This window comes from Fonsecaea multimorphosa (genome assembly GCF_000836435.1).
Source record: "Fonsecaea multimorphosa CBS 102226 unplaced genomic scaffold supercont1.3, whole genome shotgun sequence".
NCBI classification, from domain to species: Eukaryota; Fungi; Ascomycota; class Eurotiomycetes; order Chaetothyriales; family Herpotrichiellaceae; genus Fonsecaea; species Fonsecaea multimorphosa.
In genome coordinates this window covers 2,034,996-2,054,374 of record NW_015971637.1, presented here as the reverse complement: position 1 = coordinate 2,054,374, position 19,379 = coordinate 2,034,996, and the positions used below count along the sequence as shown (strand labels likewise).

The 19,379-nt window shown below is 53.6% G+C and overlaps 9 protein-coding genes and 1 non-coding gene across 10 annotated transcripts; 6 read left to right on the top strand and 4 right to left on the bottom strand.

The window, feature by feature from the left end:
• Window positions 1–588: 588 nt before the first annotated feature.
• Window positions 589–1,749, top strand: Z520_02560 (uncharacterized protein; the record flags this gene model as incomplete). The annotated part of the gene is made up of 3 exons (XM_016773073.1): window positions 589–770; window positions 836–1,275; window positions 1,370–1,749. The coding sequence occupies 3 exons, from the start codon at window positions 589–591 to the stop codon at window positions 1,747–1,749; spliced, it is 1,002 nt and encodes a 333-aa protein (XP_016636543.1).
• A 1,896-nt stretch (window positions 1,750–3,645) lies between these two features.
• On the top strand, window positions 3,646–4,854 carry Z520_02559 (uncharacterized protein; the record flags this gene model as incomplete). Its single annotated transcript, XM_016773072.1, has 1 exon — window positions 3,646–4,854. One exon carries the CDS (start codon window positions 3,646–3,648, stop codon window positions 4,852–4,854), a length of 1,209 nt encoding a protein of 402 aa, XP_016636542.1.
• A 329-nt stretch (window positions 4,855–5,183) lies between these two features.
• Window positions 5,184–5,721, bottom strand: Z520_02558 (uncharacterized protein; the record flags this gene model as incomplete). The annotated part of the gene is made up of 2 exons (XM_016773071.1): window positions 5,184–5,412; window positions 5,489–5,721. The coding sequence occupies 2 exons, from the start codon at window positions 5,719–5,721 to the stop codon at window positions 5,184–5,186; spliced, it is 462 nt and encodes a 153-aa protein (XP_016636541.1).
• Window positions 5,722–6,095: 374 nt separating this feature from the next.
• On the top strand, window positions 6,096–8,281 carry Z520_02557 (uncharacterized protein; the record flags this gene model as incomplete). The annotated part of the gene is made up of 3 exons (XM_016773070.1): window positions 6,096–6,808; window positions 6,853–7,629; window positions 7,684–8,281. The coding sequence occupies 3 exons, from the start codon at window positions 6,096–6,098 to the stop codon at window positions 8,279–8,281; spliced, it is 2,088 nt and encodes a 695-aa protein (XP_016636540.1).
• Window positions 8,282–9,098: 817 nt separating this feature from the next.
• On the top strand, window positions 9,099–9,180 carry Z520_02556. The gene has a single exon. It is a non-coding gene; the product is annotated as a tRNA-Arg (tRNA).
• A 1,347-nt stretch (window positions 9,181–10,527) lies between these two features.
• On the bottom strand, window positions 10,528–11,771 carry Z520_02555 (uncharacterized protein; the record flags this gene model as incomplete). Its single annotated transcript, XM_016773069.1, has 2 exons — window positions 10,528–10,662; window positions 10,737–11,771. The coding sequence occupies 2 exons, from the start codon at window positions 11,769–11,771 to the stop codon at window positions 10,528–10,530; spliced, it is 1,170 nt and encodes a 389-aa protein (XP_016636539.1).
• Window positions 11,772–12,925: 1,154 nt separating this feature from the next.
• On the top strand, window positions 12,926–14,941 carry Z520_02554 (uncharacterized protein; the record flags this gene model as incomplete). Its single annotated transcript, XM_016773068.1, has 5 exons — window positions 12,926–13,214; window positions 13,262–14,424; window positions 14,473–14,584; window positions 14,638–14,813; window positions 14,870–14,941. 5 exons carry the CDS (start codon window positions 12,926–12,928, stop codon window positions 14,939–14,941), a joined length of 1,812 nt encoding a protein of 603 aa, XP_016636538.1.
• Window positions 14,942–15,356: 415 nt separating this feature from the next.
• Window positions 15,357–16,492, top strand: Z520_02553 (uncharacterized protein; the record flags this gene model as incomplete). Its single annotated transcript, XM_016773067.1, has 2 exons — window positions 15,357–15,380; window positions 15,440–16,492. The coding sequence occupies 2 exons, from the start codon at window positions 15,357–15,359 to the stop codon at window positions 16,490–16,492; spliced, it is 1,077 nt and encodes a 358-aa protein (XP_016636537.1).
• A 322-nt stretch (window positions 16,493–16,814) lies between these two features.
• On the bottom strand, window positions 16,815–18,112 carry Z520_02552 (uncharacterized protein; the record flags this gene model as incomplete). Its single annotated transcript, XM_016773066.1, has 2 exons — window positions 16,815–17,930; window positions 17,978–18,112. 2 exons carry the CDS (start codon window positions 18,110–18,112, stop codon window positions 16,815–16,817), a joined length of 1,251 nt encoding a protein of 416 aa, XP_016636536.1.
• Window positions 18,113–18,610: 498 nt separating this feature from the next.
• Window positions 18,611–19,123, bottom strand: Z520_02551 (uncharacterized protein; the record flags this gene model as incomplete). Its single annotated transcript, XM_016773065.1, has 1 exon — window positions 18,611–19,123. One exon carries the CDS (start codon window positions 19,121–19,123, stop codon window positions 18,611–18,613), a length of 513 nt encoding a protein of 170 aa, XP_016636535.1.
• Between the last annotated feature and the right edge of the window lie 256 nt (window positions 19,124–19,379).

The window sequence follows — 19,379 nt, the reverse complement described above, 5'->3', positions numbered from 1 at the left end:
GTTGTGGATTTTGAGGCTGAGTACCTACCTAGGTACCCAGTATACTCGCATGCCCATTTTCGCTCGTCAGTCACTAATCATCCACAACCCCTCCCCAAATCTACGATGTCTTCCACCTCTGACCACTTGTTTTCCTATCGTTTCCTCGGAAATAGAAGGGTCCGGACCCCATCGTGCCCAGCAAAGCGAGGCCGCCAATAGTAATATGCTTTCTAGGCAACCCCGGCGGTTGGATGGAGCCAGCGCACTGGAACCACAGAATTGGCGAACACGAGCCCTGCCCCTCCTCTGCGCCAGACGACGGCCGCAAAGATAAAGAAAGGGGTGCGGAGGGCCTTAGCATGAAACTCTATGCAGCTGTTCTATCAGGCTCCTCCGGCTGTCAGCACTACTCTTCCTCAAATCCGACTTGGTATAATCCTTAAAAGCGGAACATTCCGCGCATAAAGAGGTAGAACGGACTTGGGAGCTTTTTCTCATCGTCGCTCGCGTCTCTTCTGGTCATCGTCACCGGCCGACTCGGTAAGGAACGCTCCGAATTTCCAGAGAACGAAAGTTGGAATTTTCCGCAACTTTGGAATAGGAAATATGGGAAGTGCAGCTGCCCCGGCGACGTTGCGCGTGGCGGTTGCCCAGTACGAACCGGAATGGCTCGACTTGTCAGCTTCGGTCGAAAAGACGTGTTCGATCATCACCGAGGCGGCGAAGAAGGGGGCAAAGATCGTGGGGTTCTCAGAGGCGTTCATCCCGGGGTATCCAGCGTGGATATGGTAAGACTTCCATCCTTTTGTGTCTCAGCACCACAAATGTCCGTAACATGTGGGAACATCTATAGGCATCGACCGGTAGACCCCGGCCTAGCGACGCGCTACATCCAAAACTCTCTGGCCGTGAACTCTGACGAGATGCGCACGATCCAGTCGTGCGCGGCCCAAAACGGCATCGTCGTCGCCCTGGGGTTTTCCGAGAACGACAACAACTCGGTGTACATCGCGCAAGCGATCATCGACGCGGACGGCAAGATGCTGATGCATCGACGGAAGCTGAAGCCGACGCACATGGAGCGCACCATCTTTGGCGACGCGTCGGGCAACAGTCTGATGAATGTGGTGGCCACAAAGACCGGTAAGAGGGTGGGCAGTTTGGCGTGCTGGGAGCACTGTCAGCCGCTCCTAAAGTACCACACCGCGACGCAGCGCGAGGACATTCACGTCGCGGGCTGGCCGCCTTTGAGCCCGCACGCGGGGCCGGAGCTGTGGTCCATGTCGATGGAAGGTATGTATGTTTTCGGACACCCTGGCCGACGTCAGGGGGGATTATATGGGGAGGAGTTATATCTAGGCTGATGCTATTGGTTGCTCGCTCGCAGGCTGCCAGAATCTCTCCCAAACATACGCCATTGAGACGCAGACGTTTGTCCTCCACGCCACCACCGTGCTCGGGCCCAAGGGCATCGAACTCATGGGCACCGGCCAGGCCATGCTTATGAATGCTCCTGGAGGGGGCTACTCCTGTGTCATTGGACCCGACGGGCGCATCCTGTCGGAACCACTCGAGGCCAAATCGGAGGGTTTGGTCATTGCCGATATCGACCCCAGCATGGCCATCATGGCCCGCAGCTTCCTCGACATCTGCGGCCATTACAGTCGCCCGGACCTGTTGTGGTTGGGGTGTGATACGAGGGAGAGGAAGCACAAGGTCGACACACCTCGGCCGGGCGCGGAGGAGAAGGTTGTGGACGAGGAGTAAAGTAGTGAGTCGGTCAGCGAGTGAGTTAAGTATCCAACGAAAAGACAGGCTTATTCTGGATGGTTTGAATTTTTGATCCTCCTTTCTTTATGCCCCTACCAAAGGATCAACCCTACCGTTCCTAACACGCTGATCCCCAGTCCCAGCCATCCACTGATCCTCACCTGCCTGTTCGACAACATGGCCCCCGTGTCCCAGATCAAGTGCCTCGTCCCGTGCACGAGGTGGAAGCAGAACGCAAACCCCCACAGGCTCTTGATTGCCAGCCTGGCGCCAACGGGAAGTGCTCCGAACCACGCCACCGCGCTTTCCGTGTCCAGATGGCCCCAGCCCATTAGGGGAGAGACGACATACGCAGCCCCGAAGATGTAGATGGGCGCCGTGAGCAGCATGGCACAGTTCCGCATCAGCGCGCCCGAGTACCATGTTATTTGGGGCTTGTAGATTGTCAGGTGAGGGCTGACGGGGCGGGAGAGGCGCTGCGAGGCCAGGTGGGCGGCGTGTTGGGAGGGCGTCATGGGTTTGATCTGAGAAGAGATCTTGGAGGTGGTGCTTGCTTGTCTGTGTAGGAGAGGGCTGTTTAGTGTTTAGTTCATTGAGTCCTTGCTGTGACAGTAGCTGGGAGAGGGATACCTGGTGAATCGTTGTGGTCTAGGCAGGGTCCATGCAAGGCTAGAGCAAGCTGCTCCATTTAGACACCTCGGACTCGAAATGCGTCCTATTGCTGTTCCTGTCAGGTATCGAGGATTGAGGACTGTGACTCCAAATGCACAGGAGGCTCCTTGGTACTTACCAGGTACTAGGCCTCTATGCCTCAGCATTGAATTTCGAAAAAGCCTGTGACACACCATTGTGGTCACCGGAGGGCTTGAGGATGTAGGGATGGTCAGAGGGTGAGCCACATCGAAACAACAATAACAAATATCGCCAGGCCTGAAGCTCTCACCTACCTAGTACTTGTATGCATCCCTAGGTAAGTAGGTATCAACGTGTCGGTCTTTCTCCACGGATGCCACGCCCAATCAAAAGGCTGCTCGCGAACTCTGATGGCCGCATCGACGAATCCTTGATCTTCCGACCGTGATTCCGATGCTCCACCTTTGGCTTTGTGGCACCTTCTTCTTGTCCCCGTGGCCCGTTTTTCACCCTCTCACCCATGCACACCACATATGGGGACTTGCTCCGGGACCTACGCTGCTGCTGCTACTACGCTCAGTCCTCGGAGGTGGGAATGAGACCCCGATGCAGACAAGCGTGCGAGGCGTGCCGAACGCGCAAATCACGCTGTTTACCGGGCTCACGCGATGAAACGTGCAAGAGGTTAGCAGATACCAGTGACGCCAACCCGTTTTCTTTTCCTTTGGTCCCAGTCAGGAAGGTCTTGAAGTATTGACAGCGTCCAAGGTGCGAGGATGGCGGACTTAGATGTGTGCCACACGAGGCAGTCAAGCGCACGGCGCCGCAGAAAAGGTACGGAAGATCGAACGCGGTGGTTGAGGGAAAGAACCGAGCTGATGCCTTGCCAGAGTGAGAGGGCGGTTTGCGAGCGAAGGTACCAATGCTCTCTTGCGAGCCTGGGCTGGGAAGGCGGAGTGCTTGCAGGACAATGGTAAAGAAAGCCACTACTTTGACGGTCCACAAACATCCACCACCACAAACCCATCCGCATCAGCGTCGCCGGCTGTTGCAGATGCTCCGGATACTTTCGGCCGTGCCCTGCTCACAGCACTGGACGTCAGAGAGCCTTTGCCAGGCACTTGGGCTGCTGTACAAGATGTTCATGCTCACCAATGCTCCGTGTTTCTGGGCCGCTACAAGGACATGGTCGAAGCAGTGCCACTTGCCATCCACCTACCGCTGTCGACCCTGGACGGACTCTTATCGTCCTCGCCAATCATGCTCCTCGCAGCCGTCCTCACAGGGAGCAGCGCCGACCCAGAGTTCGAACGGCAAGCGGGCGAGGTGTTTAGACATGTGCTCGCCGACCGAGTCATTGTCCGGGGCCAGAAGAGCATGGAGTTGTTCCAGAGTTTGCTGACCTACTTGCTGTGGTATCACCACCGGTTTGACCCCGAGACCCTCCAGTACTACCAGCTCCTGCAACTTGCCAACGGCATGGTCGCCGATCTCGGGCTCCCCAGGAGATTTGCCAGAGACGGCAATTCATCACCCTCTGGGGAAGAAGATGTGAACGCTGTTCGAGCATTCTTGCTGTGCTACTACATCAATTGCTTTGGCGCCGTGCTCGGCTACGACAGGCCCGAGAACATGCGGTGTATCGAGAGCTTGCGGAACGCGGCGAGCTTGCTGGCTGAGGTTTCGCCACGGTCTATCGACAAGGAAGCCTCTGCGCTGGTCGAGCTGCTACACCTTGTAAGCCTACATCGGATAGACCAGAACCGGTCTGAACCTCGCATTTTGCCATCGCAGGGCCTCGCCGAGTGGAAGACAACATACCTACAGCCAGAGACGTCTGCGAGCTTGAGGTCGAGCTACCATTTCGTCGCGGGATACAGTGTGCTGAAGGGCTCGAGTGCAAAGTCCATGTCCGCCCAGGATGCGCGAGTGTGCGTCGAGCAATTCGAAGAACTCCTGTCTCACATCCTGAGCCAGAAGCTCGGCTACCTTGTCCAGCTGGGCACCATCGAGTGGGGGCACTTGATCACCGCTCTCTTTTGCCTCGCTCGTCTGGAGAGGGCTGAAGTGCTAGAACTGGGCAGAGCGGGTTCTTCCCTCCTGGGTCATCCACCACTCACAGATCTCTATGTCGGGCGCTTTCGAACTCTTATGGCTGACCTGGTGGCGCAGGCCAAGACAAACACGGTCTTGCTGGCTCCGCACCTTTTGGGCTGGCTCGACAAGATATTGACAGCAGTCATGCAGCAGGTCGGCTCATCGGAGGCATCCCAAGGTTTTCATAACGATGAGGTTGGCGGCTGTCATCATCCGGAATCGGCCTATGAGCTCGTCAACTCCTTCATCGACGAGAAAGGCCGTGTACGAGATCCCAAATCAAGGGGCTCAACCGCGGTAAGAAACCCTGGCCGTGCGCACGACGAGGAAGACTTCTGGACCGATTTCATGTCGGACTGGCTGAATTGGTAGTCCCGCAGTGTAACATCCAGGCTAGCGCGAATGAGGGAGCGAGAGAGTGGTCACAGTAGCCAGCTTCGTGGCAATGCCTTTGTATTGAATCTGTCTACCTGCGTGTCGCGTCACGAAAATAGTCTGTGATTCGACTAAGTCAACGTACACGTCCGCCCTCAGTTCTTTCTGTTTGACTTTGCATGCTGTCGTCCTTGGCCATGTGTTTTCCCTCACAGCACCCGAGCTCTTGTTCTTGTTCGACGTTGCGTGCTGTCGTCCTTGGCCATGTGTTTTCCTCAGTGCCTCGTAGCACCCGAGCTCTTATGGCTTTTAATTCTCCAGTATCTTCATTGTGCGTGTCCCATATCCTCAATCTCCTCCAGCTCCTGGGGAGTTGCACGAGTGACACCTTTGCCGTGAGTTTCGATATACTCAACCAAGTTTCGAAACATTAGTCTCATTACCGCTTTCTCTGCTGCAACCTTTGGGTCGTTGTAGGGTGCACGTGGTCTCTTGTCCTCCACTGCTCTCAAGATGTGATTGAGAAGAGTGTCTTCCTCCCCTAAATCACGGTCTCTGATGGGGAGATTAGTTCTGGTTCATTCGAGAGTTCCTCATCCGGTAGGAGAGAAGGCAGCAGAGAAATACTTACTGTGGATATCGAAACTCAGGTACAACCTGGGCTGCAAGTTGCCACGCGTCTTCGCTCTCAAGGAGAAGCCTCAAGAAGGTGCTAAGCTCGGCATCACGTTCTTCAAAGGCGGCTGCGTTGGTTCTGACCACATTCATGAGATCTTCGACCATGTTCTGGAAGTCCACGGCGCTTGCGGCATCGTAGAGATTGTACTGGTCAGGTCGCATTCGCGCGAAGTCAAAGGTAGCCATGATGTGAGAAGGTCGATGAGGACAGGATGAAGATCGAGGTGTGGCTGAAATACCAAACACAGAAGGCTTGATGGAGTTGTTGGGTTTGGAATTCAGACGGACCAAGGGTAAACATGAGGAGGCTCAATTTGAAGTGAGGCCTTTGAAAGAGACTGTTTGCTGTGATGTATCTGTGTTACTTGGCGACTTTTTTCCAGCCAAGCAGGCAGTGACACCTATCTGGTAGTGAATACTGTGAGCAGTGAATTCTGGCCATGCCAAATTTTCTGATCTACTGTCGTCACTGCGAAACTTCGATCTAGTCTCTCTCTTTCCTCTGACTACTCTCTCACCAGCACTTCCCTTTCAAGCCCCAACCCTCTGTTTGTTCCAACATGGCCACTCTACATCCAGGCCTGCCCGGGCCTGCCTCAGTAGCTCCAAATACGCAGAATGATTCCCTCCAAAGTGAGCAGCAAGAGCAAGACGAAAAGGCCTTCTGGAAAACCCGGATGCGAAAAGGCTTGCGCTTAATGGCAGCTCATGCAGTCCGAGCCGACATATCCACCGCTGCAGCCAGAAGCCCTCTTTTCGTCAGAGGCTTCGAGAACGCTCCTAACGATGGAGCTTTGATTCTCCCAGACTCTCAACTGTCGACAGTCCCTGAAGACCAGACGGATCGCTTCTTCAGCTTGCTGACGAAGTATAAAGACTCTGATGCAAATGTTTTGATTCCGATCGACTTCAAGTCCTTCGACTATTCCATCGATGTGGTACAAGACGCTTTCAGTTATGGCTACCGCACCATGAAGAATTTCAGAGGCCAGGTGATCTTGACTGCGCAGCAAGTCAAAGACTGTCAAGCACTTGTCATCAGCGGTATGAACGATCCAGACTGGGTTGCTTTCATTCCACGGTACTATTACAGCAAAGTCGCACATGCCGGCAGAGGGGAAGGCCAGAGACTATTCAGAAGTCTTGTCCCAGTAGCTATGGCAAGATTCAGCCCACTACCACCACTTCTTGCTCCCTTCGTGATGCACAAAAACAACCTCCCTGAGGCGTTCGAAAATATGGTGACACACCTTCAAAATCCAGGAATCAGATTGTAAGTTTGCTTTGCCGGCAGGAGTGTCTTGCTGACTTCTCGAGGCGAAACCCATACTCTGGAATCGAGTATCTGCGAGAAGGAGTCGCAGTCGAGCCGCAGCCTTTTAGCGTTATCTCACGCGTGAACGATCCCGAACTAGATCTGCGCTACAAGATCTGGAAAGCATTTGACGACGTCGCTCGTACAGGCTCAGGCACGCCGGAGTTCTTGGCCCGAAATCCTCTCTGCTGTCCCATCACGGCCAATCTACGCCTCGACCACGTCAACGGAACTTCGATTTTCGTCGAGATCAAGCGGCAGCATGCACGCGTCTCTGAGGATGGCACAACCTTCCAGTATATGCAGTATGGTCAAGGTCTTGCTGGTGGGGGTATTTTTACCTTCGAGGCCACATGGGACTATCTTCTAACCATGGTTGACGACAAAGAGGGATATTTGATCCGCAAGGAGAGCATTCCGACTAGCTTCTGGCACCAAGATCCCGGATTGAAAGGCTGGATGACACACAAATTCCCTGATGCGTCATTTTTGAATCGTCGCCGAGTGCTTCTGTACGGGACCTCTGCCGCTATCGTGGAAAACATCGCTCGCATCATCACATACACGAGTGCCGAATCTGCAGACGACAGTCTTATCATTCAGAATTCAGGCCAAGCGGGAGCTGGTCCGTCAAAACTTGGCGGGGGTGGCGGCAGAACAAGTATGGGCGGTACGTTCACATCTGTTGCAGGGGACGATCGTTCTGGCCTGGCTGGACATTTGGATGCCAATCAAGACGCTACACTATTTCTCCCTCTTATGAGGGAATGCAGACGCATGTAAGTCTAGGTGATGAGGGCCCCTAGTATGATGCATACTAACAATACCGACAGGGGAAAGGGTTGCATGATCGATCTCGGCAAATTTCATCCGTTCGGCAGAATGGCCATGATCAAATACGATTGGTCTGAGGAAGAGAAAGAATGCTACGACCGGACTGGAAAACCGCCTTGCTGGGCTGGTATGCTGCCCTCTGCGACACCAATGGTCACCCTATGTAGCCAATGGAACAGCTGGAGATCAGGCTATGCACCAGTCGAGGGAACTGTTGCACAAGTTGAACTTTATCGCACCGCACACCCATGCCTTGTAGCATGCTCTGCCCTTCCCACGGAACTAGCTCACATGGCCGTGCAGCAATGGATTGTTCCATCAGAGTTTATGCCGATGATTCAAATCGGGGACCTGATAGGGGAAGGTAGGAGAGCTCCCCTGATCCTGAAGGGACAACACGATATCGAAGAGTTCATAGTGACACAAGGGTCGCTGCATGCTACGGTTTACGAGTTCTTCAGTGGCAAAGACACCATACACATTGGCTTTCACCAAGTTCCTGTGAAGCCACGAGCCTACCTCAAAACCATTCGAGATTACAAAACCGTGGGAGAGCAGAAGTTCGAGGTCTGTGGTAAGGTGGATGACACGAATTGAAACAAGGTCTCTCGTCCGCGGCCAGGGTGAAGATTGAAGGTACCAGGCGGTACAAATGTCTCTATTGCAGACATTCCCAAGCTGGCGTTTCCAGGGGATATCAGGAAGTCGATGACAGAACAAGCTGGGAGCTGCGATGACGCTGTGGGAGTATCATGGGTGCAAATCCTTCCTGATCATGACTGAAGACTCCTCTTTTCCTTTTGCTCTGAAATAGGTAGACATACCACAATCAAAATGCATTGCAGGTTCCTTTGAAATTGTTATAGCAGGAAACAAATGGAAACATGAGCAAAGGTCTGATTGTCTGCTGATCTGTCTCTGCTGGTATGGAAGAAAGAGAGGTCTTAGCGTGTTGTAAACACGCCAAGCCTCCAAGCCTAGCTCATACCCCATCAGGTAAGGCGTGTACACAAGTGGCGGGCCTGCCATCCGATCGCCAATAGAAATCGTGCGGGAACCGTCGGGAACGCTATAGAGGGAGCAAAAGAAAGAATCGACTCCAAATCCTTATAGATTATCAAAATCTATAACTATAGTATCTAATAGTAGATTTCAGGATAAGCTTTAACTTACTAACTTGAAAATTCAAACAATATAGTCGCTATACTAATTTAAAAGGTTATACTAGGTCGAAAAGTGCCACTTTTGGTGTTAAATAGGCAGTATCCGGTGACTTTTGCGGACCAATGATATACTAGCCCTATTGTGGGTCCGACTAGCCAAGATCAATATCTTACCGATATTTATTGAAGCCTCTAGCACTTTGGTATAAAACACCCAGAAAAACTCCATGAGTTTGTCTTGGTCCAGTCGCGGCCGCGTGGCCTAATGGTTAAGGCGTTGGTTTTCGGTCACGTGCGCACCAAAGATTGGGAGTTCGAATCTTCCCGCGGTCGGTTTTTGCTGAATTTTTTTTTTTTTCCTTCTTTGGGAGGATATTGAGCACAAAAGTGGGAAAAGGCACAAATCGACATTTTCGCAGCCGCCTTTTCAGTGGGGTTTTGTTGTGTGTACGGATATTGGTCTACTCGAATGAGTTTTGGAGAATGGGTGGCCGGCTATGCGAGTCTAATACCTAACCCTATTAGGCTTAGGCGCTCTTGGCAGATGCCTTACCATATTGGATATAGACTCGGCCATTTCTGCTGTTGAGCCATTAGTGTCTTGGCATCCATCACCTAGGTAGTAGATAAACTGTCAGATATTCACCTTAGAAACACAAACACCATACCGCCCAGTTACACATATCTCGCCCCCTATCGCCTACAGTGCTTACATCTCGCCAGAGGCTCTACCTTCTTCCTTAGTGAAGACACATACCTGAATGATAGACCTTCACTTCTGTTTCCTTTGTTCTTTGCCATAATATGGAGACAAAGCGGGGTAAATCACCTGAAATTGGCTTGGTAGTACATTCAACACTGAGATACCTGGCAAGCCGACTTCAAAAATATTGTAAGTGGCACAAGTCCTTACGAAAAGAGGGTACGCCGCCAACAAAGTAGAAGTGATTCACTATTGGCTGTTAGATTATCTTCACTTACAACGGGTATCTTATCTGCCCTTGAGCATAGCGGGATCCTTCACTTATAAAGGGTATCCTATCTGCTATTGAGTATAGTAGGATCTTCAGTTACAAAGGGTATCCTGTCTCCTGTTGAGCATAGCGAGAGCCTTCACTTACAAAGGGTATCCTACCTGCTCATGAGTATAGCGAGATCCTTCACTTACAAAAGGTATCCCATCCTGCTCTTGAGCAGAGTAGGATCCTCCACTTACGAAGGGTGTCAGACTGTGCCATTTTGTTTCTGAAGTCGGCTTGCCGGGCACCTTTCTGAGGGCCTCCGAGGGTCCAGGTACTCGATAGTTTGTAACGATAGCCCCTTATTGTACGAGATACTTGTGGATGTCATGGCGTATGCTATAGGTACCCTGCCCAACACTTTCGGTATCTAGACTTCTTTTTCACCGAGACCAGAACTCTTGCATGAAGATGAAGGCGGATACGGTGCGGAACGAGGAGATCAGTATCAATAGGGCTTTCAGAGTGTGCGGATAGCCCGCTGAGATCGAAAGATAAGTCTTGGAGTTCGTTGCGGTTGAAAGATCTGTGGCCTGTAGTCAAGCCTTCCGTTGGTGCTTTACGGGTTTCAAGAAGAAAGGATCAGATGCAAGACTGATGGAACACAGCTCGATCTTGGAGCTTTCCTATTCTACATTTTTAGTTTTTATTCCTACCCCCCCTAATGCGCTTGGATGGACTGCGGCTGGGCTGGAATCGACGTCGACGACTTGTTCGCTGCAGCCTTCTCGGCGGCGGCGAATTTGGCGGCCTCGTCGGCCTGGTCTGCGCGGATCTTCTTCAGCAGTTCGGGATACTATTCACAGCCAGCAAGAATCAGTATGAACTTCTCTTTGTGATGCGGCAGTCTCGGGCGGGAAGACTACTTACCCATCTCTCGCCGACGTCCGGGTGGCTCTTGATCCTGTTCATCAGGGTGGCCTCGCCCAGTCGACTCCACATGCCCTTGATAAAGGTAAACTCGATATCGTCCAGTCTCTGGCCGCCCCTTTTGGCCAGGATGTCCGCTCGCAATTGCTTGACCGAGTCCGGCACGTCCATGCTCTCGAAGGTCGCGTCGTAGCTGACGCCCTGGAAGAATGGAATGCTATACCGCGCTCCGGACCCCCGGGCCGGACTCTGCACTCTGTGCGTCGTCGACTGGCAGACGCCCTGTGTCAACGCCTCCATACCCTGGCCGATGGCGACCACAAGCGTCCCGTCGATCGGCGGACAGTCGACCCACTGGCCCTCGGCGTTTTGCACCTGCAGTCCGCGATGGTGGCTTGCCTGCAGGAGGTAACTTGTGAGCATGCTGTCCTTGTGGGGGCCCACGCCTTGCGCTTCGCCCTCAACACCCAACTCCTCCAAGTCGGGATACTTGACGATCTTCAACTTGTGCTGCTGCGCCTCGTCGAAGAACTGCGCAAACGCGTCCGTCGGAAGGCCGATGGCTTCGGCGATCAAACTCGTAAATTCCATGCTCATGTCGCCCATGCGCGCCATGTACTCCTCGTACACTTCCCGGAACCGCGGCAGGGCAGCGGGATCCGGCCACTGGTTCGGCGCCAACAAGTTCCTGTAAAGGGGGTCATTGGGGCCTGGAATAGGATGAGGCGTCGACAGGTCAATCTGTTCGCGCCAATCGGTCTTGAACCGCGTGATTTCCATCCCGAGCTTGTTGTAACCCAAGAACGAAGGCGCGTTCTTCATCTCGATCTCCAACTTCTTCTCCTCGGGGAGGTCGAAGAAGGACTTGCCCAGCGCCATGACCTCGTCGGTCAGATCCTGGGGAATCCCCGTGTTTTTGATGTACAGAAACCCAACCTCCAACAGCGCATGGCGGAGATCGACGAGGAACTGCGGCTTCGTGGCCGGGTCCCGCGCCAGCGAGAGATCCAGGATCGGGATGCTGGAGAAAGACATTATATGATGGCTCCTAGACCTACTTATACGTCGATGATAATATCCCTGTGAATTCTTTAGAAATCTAGCATTAGATACAATGTACATAAACTCCAGAAAGAAAGCCCTGTGCCTCGGGAAAATACTATTACATGGGGCTCGCATATCGGCGCATCGGATCACGCCTTAAGCTGGTTCCCACCTATTGCGGGGAGCTCTTCATCGACGCGGATTGGTAAAGACTTGCGCTGGGTCTTGTCTCGCCACAGTCCACAGGGCTCGATCCCCTTGACTTGCGCCCATCTACGAGCCCAGTGAGCCTGGACAGCCTTGTTATGGGGAAACTGCACCCGTCACAGAGCGCACCTGGGCAGACGCTGCTTGCGCGACCTGGCGGTTCGGCGGCCCGCCTCCTCCGCCGCCGCCGCCAACATGTCACAGATTTCTACCTCGTATACTGCATTGGATGCTTGCTGTTCTTGCCTGCCATTTCGTAGAGAATGGCGTGACTTCATTCTTGGCCACGGCCTTCTCACGAGAAGCGTGCTCAGAACTGAAGGACAGAAATGCGTAGTCAAGGCGGTAAACGTTCGCTTATCACAGCATGTTGATGGTCGGAGAGTGTAACAGTGTCAAGTCTGTTCTACGATAGTTGGTACTATTGATGGTGCCCGGGGAGAATGTGAAGGCTCCGAAAGACACGCACGAAGTACCTGCAAGGAGCTTATGGATGTCTCACGAATAGGCGTGCACAAGGCAGCTCTTGGACACTGGCAGCGGACTTGTGAGCGACGACAGGACCCAACACTAAGCATTGCCATACCCATTTCCTGTGTCGCTACTAGGTAGTATTCGTTAAAGATACGAAACCTATCAGACGACGATGGGTCGCCGAGTGACCGGACTTCTCAAATCTGGGGTCGCGCGGCCTCGGGGAAACATCGTCATTTTCCAGTCGATCCCATTGACACACCCAAAGCACACCATCAACTAAGCGGTGCCCTTCCGCTCCTCTTAGAACTTCTCCGCAATTCGTACCGCCGCTCGAGTGTCGTGTCGCTGCAATCTCCTTGACAGCAAGCCTGGCTGTTTCTATATATCTCTTCAGGCAACCTTCGAAAATGCGTTGAGTATCGGCACCAGCGATTCATCCACCACTGCGCCCACAATCCACCATGAAGTCAATCGCCCGACTCAGTCGCCCCGTCGGCTCCCTCCTGCGATGTGCCGAGCGCGAAAGGTCCTGCTTTGCTCCCTGGGCTGCGAGGTCATTCCACAACTCGCACACAAAGCTCGAAGAGCAAAGTAAAGGCGACGCGAAAGAAAACTTGTCTTTTCGAGGACAGCTGTACCAGAGCACCGCAGACAGGTTGAAGCGTGAAAGAGCCTCGGAGGAACAATATATAAAAGCCGCAAGTTCTCGTGGAGGAGGTGCCGGGGGCAGAACACTCAGCCTCAGCTTCGGTACTGTTCCCACCTTTGGCGCATCTTTTCCCTGCTAACAACTTAAGTGATTCTGTCCGTCGCAGCCGCAGCCTACTACCTTGGGAAGAGGGGAGAACGGCCCTTGGACGCCTCTTCCACGACTCCTCTGCCTCGAGCGCAGCCGCCCCAACATGATACTCGAACCTCTAATTTGCAGGCCGCTTGGGTTGACTTTGCTCAAATCGTGGGCAAGGATAACGTCTCAACGGTTCCCGACGACCTCGAAGCGCATTCTGGTTCCGAATTTTCTTCCTACACAACGAAACCTAATGAACGGCCGTTTGCCATCGTATACCCCGCAACTACCGAAGAAGTCTCCAAGATCATGAAAGTGTGTCATGAACGAAAGATCCCCGTCACCGCACTCTCTGGCGGTACCAGTCTCGAAGGCCACTTTGCGCCCACACGAGGAGGAATATGTATCGACATGGCCAGAATGGACAAGATATTGGAACTGCGAACTCAAGACTTGGATATCGTCGTACAACCCGCACTGGGCTGGGAAGACCTCAATGAAGAACTAAAGGGACATGGCATGTTTTTCCCACCAGATCCAGGCCCAGGAGCAAAGATTGGAGGCATGGTCGGCACAGGCTGTTCCGGAACAAATGCGTACCGATATGGCACCATGCGCGACTGGGTCGTCTCTCTTACGGTCGTTCTCGCCGACGGCACCATCATCAAGACACGAAGGAGACCCCGCAAATCTAGCGCTGGCTACAACCTGACTCAGATGTTCATCGGCAGCGAAGGCACTCTAGGCATTGTTACCGAAGCCACCTTGAAGATCACGGTCCTCCCGAAAAGCCAGTCTGTTGCCGTTGCGACCTTTCCCACCATCCATTCTGCAGCGGAGTGTGTTGCGAGAGTTGTTGGCGAAGGTATCCAGCTTGCGGGAATGGAGATCTTGGACGATGTGCAAATGCGCTGCATCAACAAAAGCGGTATGACCAGCAGGCCGTGGCAGGAAGCTCCTACCCTCTTCTTCAAGTTTGCCGGCACACCTGAAGGCGTCAAGGAACAGATCAAGATCATCCGGAACATCGCCAAAGGGACTAAAAATCAGAGCTTTGAATTCGCCAAGAACGACGACGAGGCTGCGGAACTGTGGAGTGCGAGGAAAGAGGCCCTCTGGAGTGTCATGGCAATGCGGAAAAACAACAGTGACCATGTTTGGACTACGGATGTGGTAAGTTGTACCATATCGAGGCTTCTAGATAAAACTGACATGAGACAGGCTGTCCCTATCAGCAGACTGGCGGACATCATTCAAGAAACCCATGATGATGTGGCCAGCAGTGGCTTGATTGGAGGCATCTGTGGACATGTGGGAGATGGGAACTTCCATAGTAAGGAATCTACACTGCAGCGCGCCGTTCGGCCCAGAGCTGACCTTTTCTAGCCATCCTCCTCTACAATGACACCGAGAAGAAGACTGCTGAAGACTTGGTCCATCGGATGATCCGCCGTGCCATCGCCATGGAGGGGACAGTCACGGGCGAGCATGGTGTTGGGCTGAAGAAGCGCGAGTACCTGCGCGAAGAGCTCGGGGAAGAAACTGTCGATGCAATGCGCAAGGTCAGCTTTAGTCATTTGACTCTATCAGACTCGTCGAAACTAATCTCTGGATGTAGCTCAAGCAAGCATTCGACCCTCTGGGACTCCTCAACTGCGACAAGATTGTCCAGATTGAGCAAGGCCATTGAGCCTTTGCCTTGGGTCTCTGGCCCGGGCCATTCTACGCCGAAGCCGGCAGCCTTGGGACGGCGCTGTTCCGCTGCCGGTCTCGTCATGATGATGGAGGCCATGCCCCGCACCGTCTCGTGCTGTTGAGGTCGCGGTGTTTAGGCTAAATTTCTCAACTGCGTATATCCCCTCCGGTGGTGTGTACCTTAGGTATATGCAATGCCATTTGACATGGCCCGATCCTGGTATAATGAGGTCTTGTTACTTACAGTGGAAGGCGGTCCGCAGGTTAAACAACCGCCACGTTTATAGCTGATTTCCCACAGCAACAATTTCACATCTTCCCTGTCAAAACTTTCTGTTTATACTTTTGCAGACCCCGCACTTTGCTTCGAGTTGACCGTGCCTCTTTGTTCACTTCTCACCTTTCAGACCATGGCCACAGAAACACAAACAAAGGTAGGTCGCCGTTGTTGGGAGTTCCGCAACCAGAGAGTATTGACAAACGCGTTACGTAGGAGAACAACTCGTTCGTCCTCCGCGGGATCAAAGACGTGTGCTTTGAAGATCGCCCTGTCCCCAAACTCACGGGCCCCCGAGACGTCCTCCTCCAGGTCAACTACACGGGCATCTGCGGCTCCGACGTGCACTACTGGCAACATGGCCGAATAGGGCATTTCGTGGTGAAAGAGCCGATGGTCCTGGGGCATGAATCCGCAGGCACGGTGCTCGAGGTCGGGAGTGGTGTCAAGACGCTGAAAAAGGGGGACCGCGTGGCCATGGAGCCGGGAATCCCATGCCGCCACTGCGTGCGGTGCAAGGAAGGGAAATACAACCTGTGTCCGGACATGGCGTTTGCAGCGACGCCGCCTTACGACGGCACGCTGGCCAAATACTACCTCCTGCCCGAGGACTTTTGCTACAAGCTGCCCCCGAACATGACGCTGGAGGAAGGCGCGCTGATGGAACCCCTGGCCGTGGGCGTGCACATCACCAAACAATCCGGCGTCAAGCAAGGGGACACGGTGGTCGTCTTCGGCGCCGGACCCGTGGGCCTGCTCTGCTGCGCGGTGGCCAAGGCCCTGGGCGCGAGCAAGGTCGTCGCCGTGGACATCAACACTGCAAGACTCGAGTTTGCGCAATCCTTCGCCGCGACCTCCACCTTCGTCCCGTCCAAGGACCTCTCGGCCGCGGAGAACGCCCAGAAACTCCGACACGACAACGACCTCCCCGCCGGCTTCGACGTCGCCATCGACGCCTCCGGCGCAGAACCCAGCGTCCAAACCGCCATCCACGCCCTGCGCATGGGCGGCTCCTACGTCCAGGGCGGCATGGGTCGCGACGAGATGACTTTCCCCATCATGGCCGCCTGCACGAAGGAACTCACCGTCAGGGGAAGCTTCCGCTACGGGCCCGGGGATTATGCCATGGCCGTGGATCTGGTGGCTGGGGGGAAAATCGATGTCAAGAGGCTGATTAGTAGGAAGGTCGGGTTCGAGGAGGCCGAGCAGGCGTTTGAGGATGTCAGGCTGGGCAAGGCGATTAAGGTGCTCATCGAGGGGCCGAAATGATTATAGGCAGTCACATGAAAAAAGGAGGGGGGGGATGTGCTGTATCAAAAGCCCTTGTTCGATTTGATCCCGAGACGTGATGATCATTGCAATCGTGTGGATGGGTGATTGTGATGATTGCCGTTCTCGCTTCGTGCACCCGCCACCTGCATAGCATGTGCTCAGATGGGTCATTGATCACGTTGTACATCGACACCTCTCGTCTGCTACTTCCCGCAAGGGAGGAGACTCGGGCAATACTAGTTAGTACCTCTGCGTCTTTTACATTTTGAGAATTTGCATTTAGAATTAATTACCTAGGTAACGCGACAGAGAATCTCCATTAGGTCAGTCGTTGCCCCGTGATATTCCACTCGACCTTGCTGATGCCGTTATTCCCCATGAGCCACAACGTGGTCAGGTTCTCGCCCGTCCACGCGAAATTCTGAACCGTATAGTTCGTCTGAATCCGAATGAGCAGCTGGCCCGCATCGTCCAGGACATCGACACCGTGACCCGACCCCGTGAGCACAAGCCCCTCTTGAGACACCTTCAATCCATCCGGGACCCAGTCCTGCGCGAGGTAAAAGGCGCGCTTGTTGGAGATTCTGGTGCCGTTGTTCGACACGTCCCAGGCGTAGATGGTGCGTTTGCCCGTGGTGTTGAAGGTGGTGCCCTGGCTGCCGAGTTGGGGGGAGATAGTCCCCGATACAGCGCCTGTATCGGAGATGTACAAGGTTGTGCCGTCGGGGGAGAATGCGATGCCATTGGGTTGCTCCAGAGTATCCTCGACGAGGAATGTAGCACCCGTGGCTGGGTTGAACCGGTAGCTTGCACAGGGTAACTGTGGGGCGGTGTCTGTCAAGGCGTTGAACCAACTATATTGCGGGTCGGTAAAGAAGATATCCTTCGAGACAGGGTGGACAGCCACGTCGTCGATGGTGTTGAAGTAGAACCCAAAGTAGTTGTTCAGGAGCACTGTCGAACGATTGGTGGCAGGATCCACCGTTCGAAGCGAAACTCTCTGCTCTCCTCCGCCAATACTGTCATTGCCTCCGCTCGCGCCGAAAACAATGAGACCGTCCCGGAATGTCCCGCCATTTGGAGCATAGACCGGTGGATTTGGGAGGTACTCGCTCAGCGTTGGAGGGTCATCGTTCAAGTTCACGACCAGCTGAGGCAGATAGCCGGGAGGAGGCGCCAACTGGGAGATGAACAACAGATTCTGCTGTGGAGCATAGACTGGAGCTTCATGCACGGCCTTGGAGACTGCGAACATGAACTCGTAGCTCGGATTTGATCCTAGGTACTGCATGCCACGCTGTCGTTCGAAGACAACGAAATCTGCGCCATCAAGCAGGTCAAACGTCGAGGCGTTCCCAACGCTTGTGTTCCTGAAGTCGTAGTCGGCGTTGTTGTTGGAGATGGACCGGTTGAAGTGGTAAGGCAGTACAGCGCCCTGCTTTGACTTAGTGACACCTCTTGATCAGACAGAACAAGACTGACATATTTATTCACACAGACGACAGTTCCATTAAAGCCACAATCCTGGACGATTGGTCTCGTCACACCCGAGGGTTGAATTTGACCCACGGCCACAGCGGCCAGAAACAGAGACAGTATGCTAGGGATCGCGCTCATCGTGCAACCTGCGTTCTAAAGGCTTGAGAAGAGTCGCAGACTGAGTCAATGGCCACAGACTTTGTATCCATCTCGTAGCTTGCGGGGTATTCCAGCTTCCCATCGTCAGCCAAGTCCAACTCATGCGGAGAACGAGTCTTCGCACAGGCGTCATGGTTCGCTTTTGAAGTTGTCATGGTAGTATGCCCAGACAATGGTCTGAAGAAACTTAGAGAACCCCGCAATCCGTTCCTGATCTTGAGGGCGAAAGGTGCGAAGGAGTGTGGCGGATCGGCGTTGCATACCTACGCATAGACAGTGCCTAAACGCCAACAGGATTAGTTGGGCAATCGAAGTGGTGACACTTTGCGGGGAAATCTGCAGAAAGTGCCCCGGCACACAACGGCCGCCGGAACGCAGTGGCCCTTGGTCCAGCATACATTCGGACCTCGTCTGGAAGATTGACAGCCTCCGTCCAGAACCAGGGCGTAGGGCCACAGTAAGCTAAGCGCACTGTCGTCAATGTCGAGCTTGCAAGCCAGTAGCATCTTCAATGCCCACGTTCGAGGCAGGGGTCGAGTTGAGTGATTCTCCCACAATATTTCCAATGACCTTGGCCTTTGCTTTTGCCTTAGTAATGCGGTCGTCAAACTCGGTCACTGCTTCGTCCGAGTTGTCTTTTGCGATGGTAGCACCGTCGGAAGCAGCGTACAAACCCTCCACATGCCTTCGGAAGCGGGTATTGTCTGACAGCTGCGAAAGAGTTTGGATGATGTCTCTCAGCCGTGAAGAATCAAGAGTCTCCAATGTGGCAGCGTCCTTAGAAACCGCTTTCTCTGATCGCTCTCGCCACACTAGAGCACGCCCGTGTAATTTGCCCAGTTCCAAGGCTTTCTCGTAGCCTTTCTCAATTCCAAATACTTTGCCTTCGATCATACCAGCATAGGTGCTGTCAGCCACGCCGGCATCATAGCCTTCTCTGTAGTAGTCGTTCTCGAGCTCGAGGAGGTCATCAAATGGATCGGTGGCCATGCTGTAGAACTAGATTGAGTCAGAAGAAATCAGTCAATAAGGCTTTTGGTCTCTTCGGGCTTCGAGAACACTCTAGAATGAGATGGCCCAGGGTATCACGAAACAGCGAGAGTATAATAGTCAGTGGAAGGATGCAGACGAGAGACGAAGGAAATATCGAGAGGCACGCCATGAGGCTTAAAAATTACCGACCTAGTAGGAACTTGGAAGTAAGCGCGTCGTTTCGCGCCTCGGCATTCGCCTGCGCCGCCGTAGC